General features: G+C 34.7%; 1 protein-coding gene across 1 annotated transcript in view; it reads left to right on the forward strand.

The window, feature by feature from the left end:
- The window catches only part of Sf3b3 (splicing factor 3b subunit 3), a 121,095-nt gene that overhangs the window by 42,017 nt on the left and 56,396 nt on the right, over nt 1-22,682 (forward strand). The window contains exon 7 of the mRNA XM_083144100.1: nt 20,036-20,214. Coding sequence (XP_083000226.1) covers nt 20,036-20,214 — 179 coding nt within the window. The remainder of the gene's footprint in view (nt 1-20,035; nt 20,215-22,682) is intronic.

The following is a 22,682-nucleotide window of genomic DNA, read 5'->3' on the forward strand; positions in this document are numbered from 1 at the left end:
TCAAAAACGAAATATGCATGCCCCTAGTAATCAGTAACTAAGTATTATTGAAGTTTGAATTTCCATAAATTAGGGGGGAAAAGGATATGAATTCTGTTGCATGTGGTGTGCGAATGCACAATAAGCTTGTAAAATTTTAAAATTTCTGTTGCAAATTGTTTTTCTGCAGTCAAGGAAATGGGGAGATGAAATGATGTTTTTAACGTGCTAGACTAATGATTGATAATGACTAAAGTAATTTTTTAGTTTTAACCTTATACTTGAAAGGCACATAATATATATGGAGCAAATTTGTAAATATAATAATTTGCTTTCATTTTAAGTAATGTGCATTGCTGTGTAATCAGTAACTAAGTATTACTGAAGTTTGAATTTCCATAAATTACGGGGGCAAAGGATATGAATTCTGTTGCATGTGGTGTGCAAATGCACAATAAGCTTGTAAAATTTTTAAAATTTCTGTTGCAAATTGTGTTTCTGCAGTCAAGGAAATGGGAGAGATGAAATGATGTTTTTAACGTGCTAGACTAATGATTGATAATGACTAAATTTGTCCATGACTGATCATCTCCCTTACTTAATGTTTTTTAAAAATGTAATTTTTTAGTTGTAACCGTACACTTGAAAGGCACATAATATGTATGGAGCAAATTTGTAAATATAATAATCTGGTTGTCATTTTAAGTAATGTGCAATGCTGTTTAATCAGTAACTAAGTATTACTGAAGTTTGAATTTCCATAAATTAGGGGGAAATGGAAATTAATTTTGTTGCATGATGTGTGCAAATGCACAATAAGCTTGTAAAATTTTAAAATTTCTGTTGCAAATTGTTTTTCTACAGTCAAGGAAATGGAGAGATGAAATGATGTTTTTAATGTGCTAGACTAATGATTGATAATGACTAAATATGTCCGTGACTGATCATCTCTCTTAATGTTTTTTAAAAATGTACTTTTTTAGTTTTAACCGTATACTTGAAAGGCACATAATACAGTGTGTCCATTTCTCCTGAGAGATCGGGAGAAGCGTGGCAGGCGGTTCTTACGGAGATGCCGACATTTGCGGCCTGTAATGCCCGCTTATTTTTGTGGACATATGCAGACATTTATAAATATTGCAAGACGAACATTAACCTGTGTTATAATTTATCATCTGTAATTCATCCAAGTTCTGCCCTTATATACACAAAAAAATACGCTTTAGAAGCGATGTTAAGAGCCACAGATAATAAAACATTTTAATCATAGTTTTGACCAGTAACGATTTGCCTAAGTTTATATCCTTGAAAGAGTTTTGTGCCGATGGGGATCGTTTGGAGGTTTCGAATGTGCAACACTGTATCAAGATTACGCTGTAGACGAAACGGTTAAAAGTCAATGGTGTTCGTGAGCTTCCTTGCAATCCGAAATCTCTGAGCTCGAGTTTTTTGTTCCTTCGCAACAGAGCTGTGAATATAGTGGCGAGCAGATGTGAACCAAGAGCGTGTTAATTTCATACTGTGCGCAAGAGTGTTATTCTTGGTTACTTGCCATTACTTGTTTGTGTTATTGCAGTGTGTGTGTATTGTGTCAGTGAGACGATTGGATTGCCAGACACAAGGTTCACGTTACGAGGGGGGCTGATAAGTTCTCGGCCCGGCCCAGAAGGACTTTAGCTACAGGCACGAAAGTTTCAGGCTATTCAACGTATTCTCCCCAAAAGTCTACACACTTGGCACTTTGTTGCTCCAACTTCTCTAACCCCTCCGGAAAAAAAAGAAAAGAAAAAAAAAAGAGATTTCGGCAGCTGCTCTAACCTCGTTATCACTTCTAAATTTCTGTCCTTTCAGAACTTTTTTCAGTGTAGGGAAGAGAGAATAATCAGAGGGTGCTAGGTCTGGTGAGTAAGGTGGGTGGTCAATGCACTGAAACCCTAGGTCCTTCAGAAAGTCCATTGTTCTTCCAGAGCCTTGTGAACAGGAGCATTGGCCTGCAGAAACAACACACTTCTTCTCAATGTTCCACTGAGCTTTTCTTTAATAATGTCCTTTAACTTAGCCAGAAGACTGCAGTAATACTCTGATGTTATGTATGGTTTGTCCCTTTGGAAGGTAGTCTGATAACAAAACACCATCCTTATTCCAGAATATTGAGGCAACCAGACCTGCAGACCTCTGTGCTTTGAATTTCTTTGGCTGGGTGATCCTGAGTGGGGCCACTCGCATGATTGCTGTTTGGTCTTAGGATCAAAGTAGTGGAACCAACTTTCATTCTGGGTGACAAGCAGATTCAAAAAAATCGTCCTTAGAGTTTGCAAAATACAGCAAAATCACCTGAGAAGATGCCACACTTTTGCGTTTCTCATCGGTGTTCAAACGTTTAAGCATAGAATAGTTAAAGCACCCATTTCGCGGAAAGCTTGTGCATGTCCAACTGATCATGGATTATTGACCATACACGTTCTTTGGATATGTGCAAGGTCTCAGCTATCGCTTCAAGACAAATTCGTGTGTTACTCAAAATCAGGCCATGAACCTCATCCACTTTTTCCAGAGTTCACACTGACACTGGCCTCCCACACCTTTCAGGCATGAACCTCATCCACTTTTTCCAGAGTTCACACTGACACTGGCCTCCCACACCTTTCACAATCTTCTGTGGAAAAATCACCACACTTAAAGTTTGAGCACCATTTCTTCACAGTGGAGTGTGAAGGTCAATGTACACCCAATGTGTCTAGCATGCCACCATGGATTTCCTTCGGCGACTTCTGATACAGGAAGAAGAATTTCATGACACCTCGCAACTTCTCCTTGGTAAATTCCACATTTGGCTGCACCATGCTTCAACCAATGTCCTGTAAAGGAAAAACCGTTAGTGATACGATCATCCCAGCTAGCACTTAAACTTCCAAAATATCAATGATTCAAATGCAATGCATGATTTCAGGATGACATGTGCGGAAGGGGGTCAGGCCGAGAACTTATCAGCCCCCCCCCCCCTCGTAGAACAAATAATTTTTATGTATGACACTTACGTGAAAACAAACTCGTGTGGAGACATGTGTAGACAATTTGTATAGAAATTCCCAGGTGTTTCACATCCACATAGAGATATGGTTAGACATCTTGTCCTTAAATTACGAGAAACTGGATCGTTAAATTGTAAAACACCTAAGCAAAAACGACTGATTCTAACCGAAGCAAAACTCGATGAAATTGGTACAGCGTTAGAACGTTCTCCTCTACGCCGTGTTTCATAGGGGATGAGCGTGTCAAAATCATCAGCACATACAGCCACTAAGCTATTAAAATTAAAACCATACAGAGTTTCTATATGCAAGAATTACGGCCCCCTGACAACGTAAGTAGAGTAAATTTCTGTAATTGGGTTTTGCAGAATATTGTAGATGGTATTGTTGATCCACAGTTAATATTTTTTTCGGATGAGGCATGGTTTTACTTGCGTGGTCATGTTTGTTCACAGAACAATAGATACTGGAGCACTGAAAATCTCCGAATAATACACGACGTTCAGTTACATGATGCAAAAATTGGTGTGTGGTGTGCTGTAAGTGCAAAAAGAATAATAGGGCCTATATTTTTTTGAGAGAGGTACCGCACACAAATACTCGTGCCGTTTTTTCAGTTACCAGGTAATGAGAGACAATATGGGTATTTTCAACAAGATTCGGCCACAGCCCATACCACCGCTGATTCTTTGGACGCTATAAGGGAGGTTTTTGATGACAGAATAATTTCTAGAGGTTTATGGCCTTCACATTTGCCAGATCTACCATATGTGACTATTATTTGTGGGGAACCTTAAAAAATAGAGTCTACCGAAATAACCCTCATAGCATCAACGAACTAAAAGCCAGTATAAGGGCAGAACTTGGAAGAATTACGGAAGAAGAACTTTTGCGTGTGTATCAAAATTTCATCAAATGATGCCAGGAATGTGTGAATGTAGGTGGACATCAGTTTGAACAAATCTTATAACACAGGTTTGTGCTCGTTTTGAAATATTTATATAAATGTCTGCATATGTCCATAAAAATAAGCGGTCATTACAGGCCGCAAATGTTGGCATCTCCGTAAGCGATGCCCGCCACACTTCTCCCGATCTCTCGGCTGAAGATCGAAATGGACGCACGGTATATATAAAGCAAATTTGTAAATATAATAATCTGCTTGTCATTTTAAGTAATGTGCAATGCTGTGTAATCAGTAACTAAGTATTACTGAAGTTTGAATTTCCATAAATTAGGGGGTAAAAGGATATGAATTCTGTTGCATGATGTGTGCGAATGCACAATAAGCTTGTAAAATTTTAAAGTTTCGGTTGCAAATTGTTTTTCTGCAGTCAAGGAAATGGAGAGATGAAATGATGTTTTTAACGTGCTAGACTAATGATTGATAATGACTAAATTTGTCCATGACTGATCATCTCCCTTACTTAATGTTTTTTAAAAATGTAATTTTTTAGTTTTAATCTTATACTTGAAAGGCACATAATATATATAAAGCAAATTTGTAAATATAATAATCTGCTTGTCATTTTAAGTAATGTGCAATGCTGTGTAATCAGTAACTAAGTATTACTGAAGTTTGAATTTCCATAAATTAGGGGGGAAAAAATATAAATTCTGTTCCATGATGTGTGGAAATGCACAATAAGTTTGTAAAATTTTAAAATTTCTGTTGCAAATTGTTTTTCTGCAGTCAAGGAAATAGAGATGAAATGATGTTTTTAACGTGCTAGACTAATGATTGATAATGACTAAATTTGTCCATGACTGATCATCTCCCTTACTTAATGTTTTTTAAAAATGTATTTTTTAAATTTTAACCGTATACTTGAAAGGCACATAATATATGGAGCAAATTTGTAAATATAATAATCTGCTTGTCATTTTAAGTAATGTGCAATGCTGTGTAATCAGTAACTAAGTATTACTGGAGTTTGAATTTCCATAAATTAGGGGGGAAAAGGATATGTATTTTGTTGCATGATGTGTGCAAATGCACAATAAGCTTGTAAAATTTTTGTTGCAAATTGTTTTTCTGCAGTCTAGGAAATGGAGATATGAAATGATGTTTTTAACGTGTTGGATCAATGATTGATAATGACTAAATTTGTCCATGACTGACAATCTCCCTTACTTAATGTTTTTTTAAAAATGTAATTTTTTAGTTTTAACCTTATACTTGAAAGGCACATAATATTTATGGAGCAAATTTGTAAATATAATAATCTGCTTGTCATTTTAAGTAATGTGCAATGCTGTGTAATCAGTAACTAAGTATTACTGAAGTTTGAATTTCCATAAATAGGGGGAAATGGATATGAATTTTGTTGCATGATGTGTGCGAAAGCACAACAAGCTTGTAAAATTTTAAAATTTCTGTTGCAAATTGTGTTTCTGCAGTCAAGGAAATGGAGAGATGAAATGATGTTTTTAACGTGCTAGACTAATGATTGATAATGACTAAATTTGTCCATGACTGATCATCTCCCTTACTTAATGTTTTTTAAAAATGTAATTTTTTAGTTGTAACCGTATACTTGAAAGGCACATAATATATATGGAGCAAATTTTAAATATAATAATCTGCTTGTCATTTTAAGTAATGTGCAATGCTGTGTAATCAGTAACTAAGTATTACTGGAGTTTGAATTTCCATAAGTTAGGGGGAAATGGAGATGAATTTTTTTGTAAAATTTTAAAATTTCTGTGTTGCAAATTGTTTTTCTGCAATCAAGGAAATGGAGAGATGAAATGATGTTTTTAATGTGCTAGACTAATGATTGATAATGACTAAATTTGTCCATGACTGATCATCTCCCTTAAAGGTAAAGTGTTCCCCTGTGCATAGCACCATGCCATGAAGGCGTATAGGGTGTGTGGGGGTAACGCCCCACACTTTCTTGATCCGGTCGTGAGTGGGGGTGATGTGATCAGCATCACGCCCCTGACCGCCTTTACCCCCCAGGGTTTCCCCCAGGTACCCATGTTATTCGACGCTGGGTGGGCGCCGGGGCCGCTTTCACCGTTAGAAAAGTTCCCGGATTTGAACCGGCCGGGGATCGAACCCGGGACCTTGAGCATGGTAGTCAGATGCGTTACCGACTGAGCCACCACGGATCATCTCCCTTACTTAATGTTTTTAAAAAATGTAATTTTTAGTTGCCCTTTATACTTGAGAGGCACACAATATATGTGGAGCAAATTTGTAAATATATGAATCTGTTTGGAATTTAAACTAATGTTCAATGCTGTTTAATTTTTAAGTAAGAAATACTGGAGTTTGAATTTCCATGAATTATAGGAATTTGAGATGAATTCTGTTGCTTGTATGGAAATAATTAAGCTCAATAAGATAATCAGCATGTTTTAAAAAATCTTTGTTGCGAATTGTTTTGCTTGAGTAAAGAGAACTTGATACGCACCCACTTATTGTATCATTTTAAGTGTTTGATATGTTTAATATGTTAATTGTCTATTATGACGTAATTTGTTTTGCTCAATTGGGTAGTCTGTTATGGTTATGGACTAACCTTAAAACATTTGATTGTGGGTTGTGAGGGGAGAGAATTCACAAAACTTTATGCCAAACACCCCACGCCCGAAACCTGGGTGGTACTCCACAATATTCAGACTCTCGCAAAAAATACATATACCAAAGCAAAACGACAGGCATGGAAACTCTTCTGTCAGTCCCTTGATATGAATCTCCCAATCGGAGCAATTTGGCGCAAATTCAACTCTTTACGACACCCCCATGTTCCTCGCCCCCGACCGATTAATAATGCCTGGGAAGTTGAATTTATGGATCTCCTCACACCTCCTACAGTCACCTTACCTCCCCCCTTTATAGACCAGACAAACATCACATTTACAGCAGACTTCCCTCCTATTACAATACCGGAACTCCAACATATTTTAGAAAACAGCCCATCTACTGCCCCAGGATATGATGGTATCACTTATGCCATCCTCAAACATTTACCAGAACAAGGACTCAATATTCTCACTGCGATTTTTAACTCTGTTTATCGTAGGGGCAAAATCCCGAGAGGTTGGACCCAACATGTTGTTATCCCGATATTAAAACCGAATAAACCAGCTATACATGCTACATCTTATCGCCCTATCGTTCTCATACCGGTTATGGCTAAACTTTTTGAAAGAACTTTACAACACCGAATATCTTGGAATTTAGAAAAACCCAATTTTTTTCCTCCCTCCCAAATGGGTTTTCGCACCGGGCTTGGCAGTCAAGACGCTATATGTACCCTTACAGTGGCACTTCAGAATAGCCAAATATTGCGACAATATTGCTTTAGTTTATTCATAGATGTTGCTCACGCCTAAGATTCGGTTCAAATTCCAATATTATACCAAATTCTTGATACTCTTCATATTCATCCGGTGGTAGCACAATTAATATGGCATTTATATCAAGAACGCATATTGGTTTTTTGGTTTCCCCATAATGTCACGGGACCAAGATTAATCCGGAGTGGTGTCCCATAAGGCTCCCCACTCAGTCCAATCCTCTTTAATACACAGTACTTACATCAAACACTAAATTCAAATCATCATATCCTTCAATATGCTGACGATTTTTGTTTCTATAATAGTACATCAGATGCCACTCGAGGCATCTTAGACTTACGCAACTTTATCATTCAATTACAAGATCAATTATCGCAACGCGGTTTATCATTTTCCCCGGAGAAATCTCAGATCATTATTTTCAATCAGTATATGCTTACTCGTTATCCTAACAATTTAACTAATTTACATCAAATTCCGGTGGTCCAAACCTGTAAATACTTAGGGATTCATTTTGACCGTAAATTAACTTGGCAACCACATCTTACATATTTGCTCACAAGAGGGAAAAAATTGTTAAACATTTTGAAAGGGCTTGCCACTACCAAATGGGGGGGTCACCCCTCCATTATGTTATTGTTTTATAAGAATTGTTTTCGTTCACTTTTTGATTATTCGGCTCCCGTATTGGGCGGGATGTCTGATCGCTGGCTACAAAAAATGTATATTTTACAACGTCAGGCACTCCGCCTTTGCCTCTGCTTAATGGCATCTAGTCCCAATGTTAGCGTTTATGGAGAGAGTGCTGAACCGCCTCTCTCCTTCAGATACCAATACTCTACCATGAAATACATATTGAAAACATGGGAACGACACCCTCACCCCTTCAATACCGTATTCGCTATTCAACGACAACTGAACGAAACTTTAACCCTCGATCGCTTTCGCCCTCGGCTTTTCTTTTTGTCTTGTTATAATATTGATCGAGACGCCTATCATCTCAGCTTCACATTTACATCTCCTTTGATTTACACTTTACCGATACTCACCGCCCCTCTCCCTAATATTAATTATACCGATTTCGGTCGACACGAATACTACAAAGAATTATGGCCCGACTACACTTTTATTTACACAGATGGTTCCAAAGATGCCGCCCGCGTTGGATGTGCCTTTTATGTCCCTCGATACAATGTTGTACGTCAATTTTCCTTATCGTCAGAAGCGTCTATTTACTCGGCAGAGTGCTATGCCATTTATCAGGCTTTGCTCCACGCTCGTGAAGCACACTACCCGCAAACTTTAATTCTCACAGATGCCGTCAGTGTATTATTTACGATCGCTCGTTGTGGTAAGGCAGCTTATCGTTTGCAACTCTTTCCCACCTTAATTTTACAGGAGTACTTTCACCTCCACCACAACGACCAACGCGTACAGTTCACTTATGTCAAAGCGCATAGCAACCTTAATCCTTATCAAGACCTAGTGGATCTTTATGCCAAAACAGCTGTGGACGTTCCTTCCCCCTCTCCTATCCGACTTGCCTATACTGATCTTTTACCTCGGGTCAAAAAAAAAATTCATTCCCAGTGGGAAAATTGGGTTCATGCCGCAGTGGCACAAACCACTACTTATAAATGGTTCATCGATAAATTTCCTATTCGACCCTGGTTTCATCACCTAAAAATGCCTCGTGAAGTGATCACTTGTATCCTACGCCTTAGAACGGGACACGTGACCACAAACGATCATCTGGCAAGAATTCACCAAACTCCCTCTCCCAGTTGTAGCTGTGGAGAACATAAACAAACCCCCACCCATTTATTTTTTCAATGCCCGGTATGGAATACACAACGTCAGGCACTCTTTCACAGACTCCTTCGAAAAAAGGTTCCTTTTCCTCTCTCCTTGCCCTCTTTACTTTCATCACCTTCCCCCTCTACTATGTGGATTCTCTATGGATTTGCTCGACAGTGTGAACTCCGCTTTTGATATCATCCCTCATCATTGCAGTGAAGTGAAGTGTAACAAAATATTGTGCTGTTCATACTAGTGCGCGAATTTCCAGCCCTGTTTTCAGACCGTTGCCCAAGACTGCTACCATGCATGCGGTGAGAGGCATGAAGAAGAAGAAGAAGAGAATGATTATGGATGTTTCTGGAATAATGGAAGTGATTTTGGAAATGTGAATGTGTTAATTTGTGTAATTTGTGTAGTGAAAAAGTATTATGATCTAAATACACTTTTCTTTGTAATAAGAAGTTTAATTGTGAGTTCAAGTGTTATATATTTACATTAACTGACATCTAAATATATTTTTGTGTGTGGGAGTTATTAAAGTCTACGTAAGCATATCCTTATCTGATTCCCACAACCTGAGGGCTTCATTGTAGGCTGATAAGTCTCATGCTCGCCGTGGAGGAATAAAAGTTAGTAGCTCCATTGAGACTAAACCGGGGAACGTAACAAACTGAGATGAAATGATGTTTTTTAGGTGCTAATGATTGATAATGACTAAATTTTTCTACGACTGATTATCTCCCTTAATGTGTTTCAAACAGTATTTTTTTTGAATGAACCAATATCGTTGAAAAGATTATAAAGTTTTACACCAATGTAATTTCTGTTGAATAGAAAGAATATGAAATTGTTGCCTGAAGAAAGATCTTCATATGCACCTAAAATACCATGAAATGATTACTACAGCATTTTAATCCGTGTTTCATATGAAGGAACTAATGATATGTATCGAGTTCTGATCATGGCAAAATTGTAGATGTTTACAATTGATTCATCATTAATTTATCGAAGCTTGATTGTACAAGATGTCTAAAAAGTCATGCAGTCAAGACTTTGAACTGACATAACTTTTGTACAAAAAGTGTAAGACCACTTTGTTATATAAACGGGTCTTTCAAGATGATGTGTACACTAACGAACTCTAGGGTTAAATATAAGAAGTAGAGATGACGTCAGGTGTGATCTGATTGGTGCTGCACAGATGAGCTCGAGTGTTCAAGAGCGAACAGGAAGGCTGAAGCACTAGAGTTCTGGGTAGCATGCCGATCTGATACTCTGCACGTACACTAGCGTTATTCATGTAAGGTAGAGTTCGTTAATTCTAATTGGTATTTGGTATGTGTCTTTAATTTAACTTAGATGAATTAATGGAACGATAGAATGGTTCCAAAAGATTTTGTTAACCTTATTATATTTTTCAATTTGGTTTCATACGTGCAATAAAACTCATGTTAATATATAACTTCATCTGGTTTCTTTGAAACATGCTGGTTTCAACTGTAACATCTGTATTTTTCAATGAACATTTTCGAGACTCATAGGACTATCTATAGCATGCTCCACTGCGCGGTCACATCAGCCTCGTTTCCTCACGGGAGTTTCGTTTTCTAGAAGGAACCGAGGGTGGTGATAAGTGATAGATTTTGCACTAGGTATTAACTTTGTCTATGTGGATGTTTTTTAAACATTAAACAAGAAAATTATACTCTACATGAACGTTGAATGTGGGGAAAGGTTACCAAGGTGTAAAAATGTTTTTGTATGAAGTAAAAAAGAACGTTAATAAAACTTAGCTATGGAGTTGCTTGCAGTTATAGTAGGGGTGGGACAGATTAATCAGTAATCTTATCGGTATTGTCCAATTTCGGCATATTTGTTTATCAGTAAAATTATCTATTATTTTACCGATCTGATATTTCTATAAATATGTTATTATTTAATGCAAAATTATGCCATTTCATTATTTTTATGGATAACCTCCATGCCCTACTATTAAAAGAATTAAGTGTCTATATAAATATGCAACTTCTTTTGCACTGCACTGCACTTCACACACACATTTATTAAGTAGGTCAATTAACCATTCCCGTTCAAGGACCATTCGGAATTTTATGTGAGATCGGTATTGGTAAATTTTGTATCTACTTATGGGTATTGGCCAATCATTAAGTAATACTAATAGGTGCATTTCAGTGCATTCTTGGTTTTAGCATGCGTTTTATTAAAGATTGGGTGATATGAAGTGCTAGGTGCAATGCCAATGCAATTTAGTGGAATGTTTTTTGTATTATAGGGCAAAGGCAAACTTACCAGTGATTTGCTGGTTGACTTCGGTACTCGCATCATCTGTTTCATGCTTTGAAGCATGTGAGAATTCTTCCCATGTTACTTTTTCTATTTTACTTTTGCACATTCGTCACCATCTCTCTAGCATCTGAACGTAAAGTTCTTCCATGCTGAAAACACATGACACCACAACAAAAACAGCTACAATCAACATTCCATCTTGCACATATAATCTACTTTTATCCATGCATTTCTAATAAGTTATAACAAGCCGTACAGTTTTGACTTTTGCCCTATAATGTTTACATGGTTGAAATTTTGGTACTTTGCAAACCTTATTTGCTTTCTTTAAGGAATTTAGAGCAATACATTTATTTAAAATTCAACGAGTGCAATAAATATGGTTCATATCTAATCAGTTCGTGCCATATGATGATGATTATATTATATCCGTGTTTCATCTGAGAGAACAGTGATAGATTACTTAATCTGAATGTGGCATGAAATTTCTGAGATTTTGGATGTAATAATTTACAAATTTTACTTCCACTAAGAGTTCTATCATTCAGCAACAAAACAAAATGAATTTTATCCTCCAATTAATTCTCTGAAGGCATCTTCTTTGTATATTGTGGCAAGTTTGAAAAGCTCATGCTCAACATGTTCCTTACTAGAGATTGAAACCGGTAGGAGAGGCTTCTGTCCTGTATAGAGGTAAAAGTAATGTAAGAGCAATGCCTTTATTTATAATTTAAGTAGTGCAAAAGAGTCCATGACACTCTTCTTACAATGTGTGCCATAATATGATGATAATATTATAACCCGCGCTTCATCTGAGATACAATGATAGCTTAATCTGATTGTGGCATCTTCTTTCTGTTGACACAAATTATACAGTTTGCATTTTTTTGTCGAATATTGCTTTTGAACATTAGAACACAACTAAATACTAAAGACAATGAACAATACAGTCTTATGGGATATTGTTTTATATTGCGGAGGTACATTTCTGTGCACTTTGGTTTTAGCATGTTTCATATGAAGTTCTATTATAAAACCATTAAGCCTTGTTTCCATAATTATGAAAAACTAAATATGCTGACCAAGGCAGTAATTTATTTTACTGCCTTGGTCAGCATATTTAGTTTCTCATGAAGTTCTAGGTAATATGCCATGTATTGAGCTAATTGCATTTTAGTATATATATATATATATATATATATATATATATATATATATTTGTTTTAATGTTAGCATGGTTGGAATTGGGGTAAATATATTTCTTTGCTTTCCTTAAGCAATTTAGATCAATACATTTATTTAAAATTTGAACCATATATAATCAATTTATGCCATAATTACTTAGTCTGATTGTGGCATTCTCTTTGTTGATTCAAATCATATAATTTGTATTTTAGTGTTCTTTTTAAACCTTGCAACACAACTAAATGTTGAAGACATTCAACCTTATGCAATCTTAACAATTGTTGTTTCATATTGCAAGTGGCTCTTAGTTGCAGGTTTGATACCCAGTCGAGGCACATAGTGTTCCAATCCCACTATAAACTGTTGGTCCAGTCCCAATGAGCATATCTCTGTATAAAGTGGACTTGAAATCATGAACGAACGAACAAAGAAACAAAAAAAAAACTTATTGACAAAGGTTTTATATTTGTAGTACTAGATGTTAAACCATGTATTGAACTACTTCGGATTAAGGGGATTTTTTTTTTGTTTTAATGATAGTGTGGTTGAAATTTTGGTAGTTAGCGAGCTTTCTTTGCTTTCCTTTGTGTGAAATACATTTATTTAATGTAAGAAGCATAAAGAAAATTATCCAATTATCCATAACTTTCTTTGTTCTTGTATAATCAATGTGGGCCACAATATGATGATAATAGTATTACCCGCGCTTCATCTGAGAGAATCAATGAATGTGTACACTTAATCTGATTGTGGCATGCTCTTTCTCTTGATACTATTCATATCATTTGTATTTTTTTTTGTTTTTCATCATTGCAACACTGCTAAATGCTGAAGACATTCAACATTATACGGTCTTGACATGTTTTCATATTGCAAAGGTGTATTTCTGTGCACTCATGTTTTTAACATTCTAGACTGTACATGACTGATCATCTCCCTTTAATGTTTTTAAAAAATATCATTTTTAGTTACCCATTATACTTGAGAGGCACATAATATATATGTAGCAAATTTCTAAATATATAAATCTGTTTGGAATTTAAACTAATTTTCAATGCTGTTTTATTTTTAAATAAGAAATACTGGAGTTTGAATTTCCATGAATTAGAGGAAGTTGAGATGAATTCTGTGCTTTGTGTGGAAATGATTAATAAGCTCAAAAAGATAGTCAACATGTTTTAAGAAATCTTTGTTGCAAATTGTTTTGCTTGAGTAAAGAGAACTGAGATGAAATGATGTTTTTAACGTGCTAGACTAATGACTGATAATGACTAAATTTGTCCGTGACTGATCATCTCCCTTACTTAATGTTTTTTTAAAATGTAATTTTTAGTTTTAACAGTATACTTGAAAGGCACATAAAATATATATAGCAAATTTGTAAATATAATAATCTGCTTTTCATTTGAATGTGCAATGCTGTGTAATCAGTAACTAAGTATTAATGGAGTTTGAACTTCGATAAATTAGGGGGAAATGGAAATGAATTTTGTTGCATGATGTGTGCAAATGCAAAATAAGCTTGTGAAATTTTAAAATTTCTGTGTTGCAAATTGTTTTTCTAGAGTCAAGGAAATGAAATGATGAATTGTTTTTCTGGAGTCGAGGAAATGAAGAGATGAAATGTTGTTTTTAACGTGCTAGACTAATGATTAATAATGACTAACCTGTCCGTGACTGATCATCTCCCCTATTAAACGTTTTTAAAAAATGTCATTTTTAGTTACCCATTATACTTGAGTCACAAAATATGTATGGAGCAAATTTGTAAATATATAAATCTGTTCGGAATTTATACTAATGTTCAATGCTATTTAATTTTTAAGTAAGAAATACTGGAGTTTGAATTTCCATGAATTTAGGAATTTGAGATGAACTATGTTGCTTGTATGGAAATGATTAAGCTCAAAAAGATAATCAGCATGTTTTAAAAAAATCTTTGTTGCGAATTGTTTTGTTTGAGTAAAGAGAACGGAGATGAAATTATGTTTTTTAGGTGCTAATGATTGATAATGACTAAATTTCTCTGTGACTGATTATCTCCCTTAATGTGTTTCAAAAAGTATTTATTTTGAATGAACCAATATCGTTGAAAAGATTATAAAGTTTTACACCAATGTAATTTCTGTTGAATAGAAAGAATATGAAATTGTTGCCTGAAGAAAGATCTTCATATGCACCTGAAATACCATGAAATGATTACTACAGCATTTTAATCCGTGTTTCATATGAAGGAACTAATGATATGTATCGCGTTCTGATCATGGCAAAATTGTAGATGTTTACAATTGATTCATCATTAATTTATCGAAGCTTGATTGTACAAGATGTCTAAAAAGTCATGCAGTCAAGACTTTGAACTGACATAACTTTTGTACAAAAAGTGATAGATTTTGCACTAGGTATTAACTTTGTCTATGTGGATGTTTTTAAAACATTAGAGAAGAAAATGATTCTGTACATGAACGTTGAATGTTGGGAAAGGTTATGAAGGTGTGGAAAAGTTTTTGTATGAAGTAAAAAAGAACGTTAATAAAACTTAGGTATGGAGTTGCTTGCAGTTATTGTAGGGGTGGGACAGATTAATCAGGAGTCTTATCGGTATTGTCCAATTTAGGCATAAATATGGTATAATTTAATGTAAAATTACTTTCATTATTTTTATGGATAATCTCCATGCCCTACTATTAAAAGAATTAAATGTCTAAATAAATATGCAACTTCTTTTGCACTGCGCTTCACACACACATTTATTAAGGAGGTCAACCATTCCCGTTCAAGGACCATTCGGAATTTTATATCTGATCGGTTATCGGTATTGGTAAATTTTGTATCTGTACTGATGGGTATTGGTCAATCACTAAGTAATAAGTCATAGGTGCATTTCAATGCATTCTTGGTTTTAGCATGTATTTTATTAAAGATCGGGTGATATGAAGTGCTAGGTGCAATGCCAATTGCAATTTAGTGGAACATTTTTTTTTATTATAGGGCAATGGCCAACTTACCATGGATTTGCTGGTTGACATCTGTTTCATGCTTTGAAGCATGTGAGAATTCTTCCCATTTTACTTTTTCTATTTACTTTTGCACATTCATCACAATCTCTCTAGCATCTGAACGTAAAGTTCTTCCATGCTGAAAACACATGACACCACAACAAAAACAGCTACAATCAACATTACGCCATGTATTGAACTACTTCCGATTAAGGGAATTTTTTTTGTTTTAATGATAGTGTGAAATACAGTTATTTAATGTAAGAAGTGTAAAGAAAATTATCCAATTATCCATAACTTTTTTGTTCGTGTATAATCAATGTGGGCCACAATATGATGATAATTGTATTACCCGCGCTTCATCTGAGAGAATCAGTGAATGTGTACACTTAATCTGATTGTGGCATGCTCTTTCTCTTGATACTATTCATATCATTTGTATTTTTTTTTGTTTTTCATCATTGCAACACTGCTAAATGCCGAAGACATTCAACGTTATACGCTCTTGACATGTTTTCATATTGCAAAGGTGTATTTCTGTGCACTCTGATTGTAGCTGATAATAATGCCATGTATTGAGCTAATAGCGATTGGGGAATATTTTTTGTTTTCAGGCATTGCTTACACTAATACCTATCAACATCATTTGAATAAGTGGTGTAATTTTTTTCTTCAGTTTTTACCTGCCCTGGTCGTTTGAATGATTGAAACATAGAAGAGAATTCTCACCTGCCAGTTATATTTTTGTTAATGTTATAATAAGAATGTGATTGTAAGGTGAACCTCTACGCCATAATTTTGATCAAGAATTGCATTAATCTTTGGAGGACATAAAATAATACATGTTTTGTAGTGTTTGTGTTTGAAATTTGCTTACATCAAAAGAACAGATGGAATGTATTGATAAGTGAGACTTCCGATTGATGATGATTTGAATCATCACTGACTGATAATATCCTTTAACACCATTTACACATGAAGACATTTCTTAACATGTAAATATTCTGCTAAGCTTGCTGTGAAATTAATGTTGATGGTTGCAATTGTAGTATGTTTAACTAGTGAACAAAATTACTTGATTTAAATTCCCATGAAATGGAAAGATGTAAAATTATTGCCTGGAGATTGAGAACTTTACAAGGACGTAAAATACCATGAAATGATGACTACTTTATCCGTGTTTCATATGAAGAAACAAATGATTTATATATTGTTCTGATTTGGTAAAATTTAGGATACCCCATATTTAATCACCCGTTGGATTGTAAATTACCATGAAGTTTATGAAGATTCTTCTAATAAAGGTTAATCACTAAATTATTTCAGCTTGATTATATTAGGAATAGAGATTGAACGTGTTTATTCAGTACCTCTTCCTAATGCAAAGTGCAGTATTGCAAATAAGAGGGAATGTATGGAACAAATTATTAAACAGAATGCTCAGGTCATGGTGGGCACTGTAAATGTGGTGTTAATACTTCACATATGTACAGTATTATGGTGATTGGGATGGAGAGATGAAATGATGTTTTTAACGTGCTAGACTAATGATTGATAATGACTAAACTTGTCCATAACTGATCATCTCCCTTACTTAATGTTTAAAAAAGAACATTATTAGTTAAGCATTATACTTGAAAAGTACCTAATATATATTGAGTAAATTTGTAAATATATAAATCTGCTTGGGAATTGAACTAATGTGCAATCCTTTTAAAATTTTAACTAAGGAATACTGGGGTGTGAATTTCCATGAATTAGAAGAAAGGAAATGAATTCTATTGCTTGTGTGCAATTGCTTAATAAGCTCAAAATAGATAATCGGCATGCTTTAAAAAAAAAATCTTTGTTGCGAATTGTTTGGCTTGAGCGAAGAGAACAGAGATGAAATGATGATGTTAACGTGCTAGACTAATGATTGATAATGACTAAACTTATCAGTGACTGATCATCTCTATTCTTAATGTATTTAAAAAAAAATAAACTGAAATATTGGAGTTTGAATTTCCATAAATTAGAGGAAAGGGAGATGAATTCTGTTGCATGTGCAATTGTTTAATACGCTCATAAATACTCACAAAATCTTGTGTTGCAAATTGTTTTGCTTCAGTGAAGAGAACAGACGACTCTACTAACATGCTAGACTAATGATTGATAATGACTAAACTTATTCATGACTGATTTTCTCTCTTGCTTAGTGTTTTTTCGTAAATGTCATTATTTTGCGTTAAGTAATATAAATACGGAGAAACTAGTACTCACTTTTATCTGCGAAGCTGTTTTTTCTTTTTTTCAATGAATTTCAGTGGCCACTGCCACCATAAAACCCTATAAACCGGGGTTTATAGCTTGTGGAGGCACTTGGTATTAAAATCACACTGTAAACTTTGGGGTCTAGTCCTGATTAGCCTATCTGTGCACAAAGTTGACTTAGAACATAACCTCATGAAGGAAGAAGATTCATATTGCAGAAGGTGCATATTTGTTCACTTATGTACGAAGTGCTAGGTGTTATGCAATGTATTGAGTTACTTGCGATTTAATTGATTGTTTTTTGTACTAATGTTAAGTCTGATAGACATTTTTGTTGTTACCTAGGTTTCTTTCCTTTCCTTAAAGAAATTTAGAGCAGTGTTTTTATTCCAAGCTTAACTAGTGCAAATTTTTTTCCAATACTTTCTTGGTCCTTATATAATCAGTGTGTGCCACAATATGATGATAATACTATTACCCGCGCTTCATCTGAGAGAATCAGTGAAAGTGTACTTAATCTGATTGTGGCATTCTCATTCTGTTGATTAAATTCACGTAATTGTATTTTTAGTAGGGATGGGCTGATATGAAATTTTGGCCGATACCGATATAAAATTTACCGATAACCGATGTTCTACCGATCCGATATAAAATTAGAAATGGTCCTTGAAGAACCTGAAATGATCATTGATCTCCTTAATAAATGTGTGTTTCAAGGTGACTGCAGTGCAAAAGAAATTCCATATTTAGACATTTACTTTTTTTTTTAGAAAGTAGGGCATGGAGATTATCCTTAAAAGTTACAACAAAATGGCAAAATTTTGCACTAAATTATCAGATATTTATTCATATATCGGATCGGTAAAATAATTGATAATTTTACCGATAAACAAATATGCCTATATTGGCCGATACCGATAGAGTACCGATTAATCGGTACCATCCTTAATTTTTAGTTAAGATATTGTTTTCCAACATTGCAGCACAACTAAAGTCTAAAGAAATTCAACATTACACAGTTTTAACATATGTTTCATATTGCAAAGATTCATTTATGTGCACTCTGATTTTAAAAGTTGTTTGTCATGAAGTGCTTGGTGTTACACTATGGATTGAGCTCATTGAGATGACGTGGAATTTTTTGTTTTTATTGATAATGTGGTTGAAATTTTGGTAACCAGCTAACCGCTCTTCTTCTCTTAAGGCAATTTAGAGAAATACATTTACTTAAATATTAAATAGTGCAAAAAAATGTTCATTCATTGTCAGTGTATAATCAAATGTGTGCCACAATATGATGAAACTATTATTACCCGCGCTTCATCTGAGAGAATCAGTGAATGTTTACTTAATCTGATTGTGGCTTGCTCTTGCTGTTGATAAAATTCTCATAACTTGTATTTTTACTTTGGGTATTGATTTCCAACAGTGCAACACAACTAAATGCCAAAGACATTCAACATTATACAGTCTGATCATGTTTTTCCAATCATGTACTTTGTTTTGTTGGGATTCCAAATTGTTGGATGGACCCAAGTTTTTCTGCAGTGGTTAAAACATGGTTAAATGAGTTAAACAGCATAACCAGCATAAATATTTATCTTCATTCCATGATCACATTCAACTATCGAATAGTTTTCTTCTTGCTCACAGGATCAAGTTTGTGTACTTTTTCAACATGTTGAAGTAGTTTTAACCAAGTGCAGAAATTTTTACACTGTTGAATTTTAAAATCTGCAGGGATAGGGTAGGCCATATATTGGAATAATTTGCATTGTTATGTATGGTATTACCCTTCTTCAAGAAGGCCACTCTGGAACAAGAATTAATTACTTTTAATCTACTCTTGTATTTATTAATAAAGTAGATGTTTTGAGGTCACATTTCAAAATGTTTAGTTTGATCTTGGTTGTATTTATAGCCTGCTCAGCCTCTATTTAAAAGAAAGAAGAAGAAAAAAGCTGGCTCCTACCCCTTGATTTAGCCATATTTTAACTGTTGCTCCTTGCGTGTATTTATCTCTCATCACTGAAGAAGTATTGAGACCGATCCGAAAATTTGATATACCAGCTAATCAAGCCTTTGTGTTGAAACTTTACGTCTCTTGTTTTTAATGTTATTTCCATCACAGACTTTCATGTACTAATAAGAGTTTCAATTTTCTTTCAGTTACCTCTATCAAATTGCGCATCTTGGAGATGACGATGACGAACCAGAGTTCAGTTCTGCTATGCCCCTGGAGGAAGGAGACACTTTTTTCTTTGCACCGCGTCCCTTGCGTAATCTTGTTCTGGTTGACGAACTGGACTCCTTGTCACCAATATTGGCATGCCAGGTTGCTGACTTGGGTGAGTGTTATAGTCTGGTACTACATGCATCAGTGTGTGTTACGGATGGGCCAGTTTAATTGTTGATAAGCCATAAGATTGCTGATAATTCTTGCAATCCGGTGTTTGTATTAATAGTTACTAATGATGGTATAACTATGGATTTCTTACCTGCAGAGATGTGATTTTTTTCTTTTAATGTTTACATTGAGTAACTGATCAGTGAAGTGTAAAGTAAAATGTGTAAATATATTTGAGAAGGTTTAAAAGACAGCTATTAAATATTTTGGAGACACACTTGGCTGATTTGGCAATTATGTTTCAGAATAACTCCAAACCGAATATCTATTTTCATTGAATATTCATGTAAAAAGTGTTGAGGGTGAAGCGCTTAAATTTTGAAAAAATTCACCGTGAAAACCTGGACTTATACTTGAATACAATGAAGTCATAGTCATTCTAATTTTTTGAATACAATAATGTATTTTCTATGAGAGGAAAACCCTACTCACTGAGAATTCCGGAAATTATGTGTGAATTATTGGCTCCAGGAATTATGCATGAATTATACTTGAATTTTTCTCCGTAGACGTGAAAAATTGCAAGTTATCCAAAAACATATTTTCCTTACACAATAAAAATTAAAGGTAAACTGTGACAACTTGCCTCGGGACATGATAAATTCAGATGAGATTTGAATTAATGAAAAGCTGCATTGAAAATAAAACAAATCTCTCAATCCGTTTATTCTGTTAGTGTTACTTGCAGAACAATCTTATCTTACAGACTAAAGATTAATGCAGGATAAGTTGATGTTGAAATTGCTTAAGTAAATTTGAGTTTGAAATTATTATACAATTAACAATTTTTTGTATATTTATATATCCCCTAAAATTTGTGACTTGTGTTTGTATATGTATTTCGAGGCTGAATATGGGAAATTGCAAATGTAAACTCTGCACCTTAAATTAAATATTTTAAATATATGTATTCAGTTTAATTGAATTGAATTAGAATTTTTGCATACATCGAAATCACACCCCCCCCCCTTTATATTGTTAAAATGTTTGTGTTTGGTGGTGAGAGATGGTAATACGTAAGGTTGAAATAGAGAAAACATCTGCTTCTACCCTTGAATTTTTTGAAAGTTCGCCTTGAAAACCAGGAATTATACTTGAATTTTATCATGGTCCTCGAGTGGCTACCCTGATTTTGGTAAATTGACCTTGAGAATTTATGCAACTTGCCCATTCTGAAACTTTTGGCTTGTTACAAAGTTGTGCATGTATGTATATTGGAATTCTCAATTTCCTTTCTTTGAAACACCACTGCTGTGTGGGCAATGTTCAAACATGCATTGCACTAAGGTATCTCCAGTATCTGGCCTTATCCACATACTGGTCGCAACAACAGTGCAAGATAAATGAAGGCCAAGCATCGTTGGATGTAACACGTGCAATGTCTTTCATCCTGGTTATCAACCTTCAACACATTTACCACATCTCTTTCTGTTAACAATACACCAGAGAAGGAAATGGATACACAATTCAAATTAGAAGTTATAACTTTTTGAAGTGTTATGTGCAAATAATTCCTTACCAGTGATCCAACCTGTGTCCTTGGCACTCTATGCTAGTACTCTACCCCTGAGCTACCAAATCAGCCTCAAGCCTGAACAATTTATGTGTGTACCTGATTGCCACCAAAGTGTGGATGTTGTGTTTAGGCTGGAGGTTGGCCTTATAACCAAGGCACAAGTTGGATCCGTAGTAGTTATTAATTTTGTCATAACTTTTAAATTTTGCATTGATTGTGTGCATAAGCTAGCTCATACGTATAATTACATTAGTAGTTGGAAGATACTTGTTAGAAGTGAGTTCTGGTAGCAAAATTTGAATATTGACTGAGAAAATCATAATCATATGCATACAAATAGTATCAGATTTCAAGTTGAGTTGGTGGCATTTCTCGAAATACTGTAGTTAATTTTTCTTCATTTGTATACAAGTTAGTGGTGACAAAATGTGGTATCCTTGGAAATAACAAGACTGAAGCAGTTAAAATTGTGGTAATGCTACATATCTAGTTAGTGCATTTAGTTGAAGGCTTTGCTATTGAGACTGAGTCCCACATTAACAACCATGCTATTATCAAGAGTTTGTTTTCATACTGATACCATGTCAGTCTGATGTTAACATGTAATGTAATCACATTATTAAGATATGAATGTGATAACGATCAGTTTTGCTTTTCAAAATTAAACTTTACATTAAAAAATAAAGTGTGCATGAGTTTTGTTTTTATGTTAATAGAGTTCATAATTGGGAAAAGAGACGCGGTACTATATAAATATAGAGAAACTAGTACTCACTTTATCCGTGAAACTGTTTTTCTTCTTCGTTCTATTAATTTCAGTGGCCACTGCCACCATCCTCGTTGGAACTTGCTGTAAATTAATAAAACGAAGAAGAGAAAACAGTTTGCGGATC

The sequence above is a fragment of the Lepisma saccharinum genome, chromosome 22, assembly GCF_977018435.1.
Source record: "Lepisma saccharinum chromosome 22, izLepSacc3.1, whole genome shotgun sequence".
Taxonomy (NCBI): Eukaryota; Metazoa; Arthropoda; class Insecta; order Zygentoma; family Lepismatidae; genus Lepisma; species Lepisma saccharinum.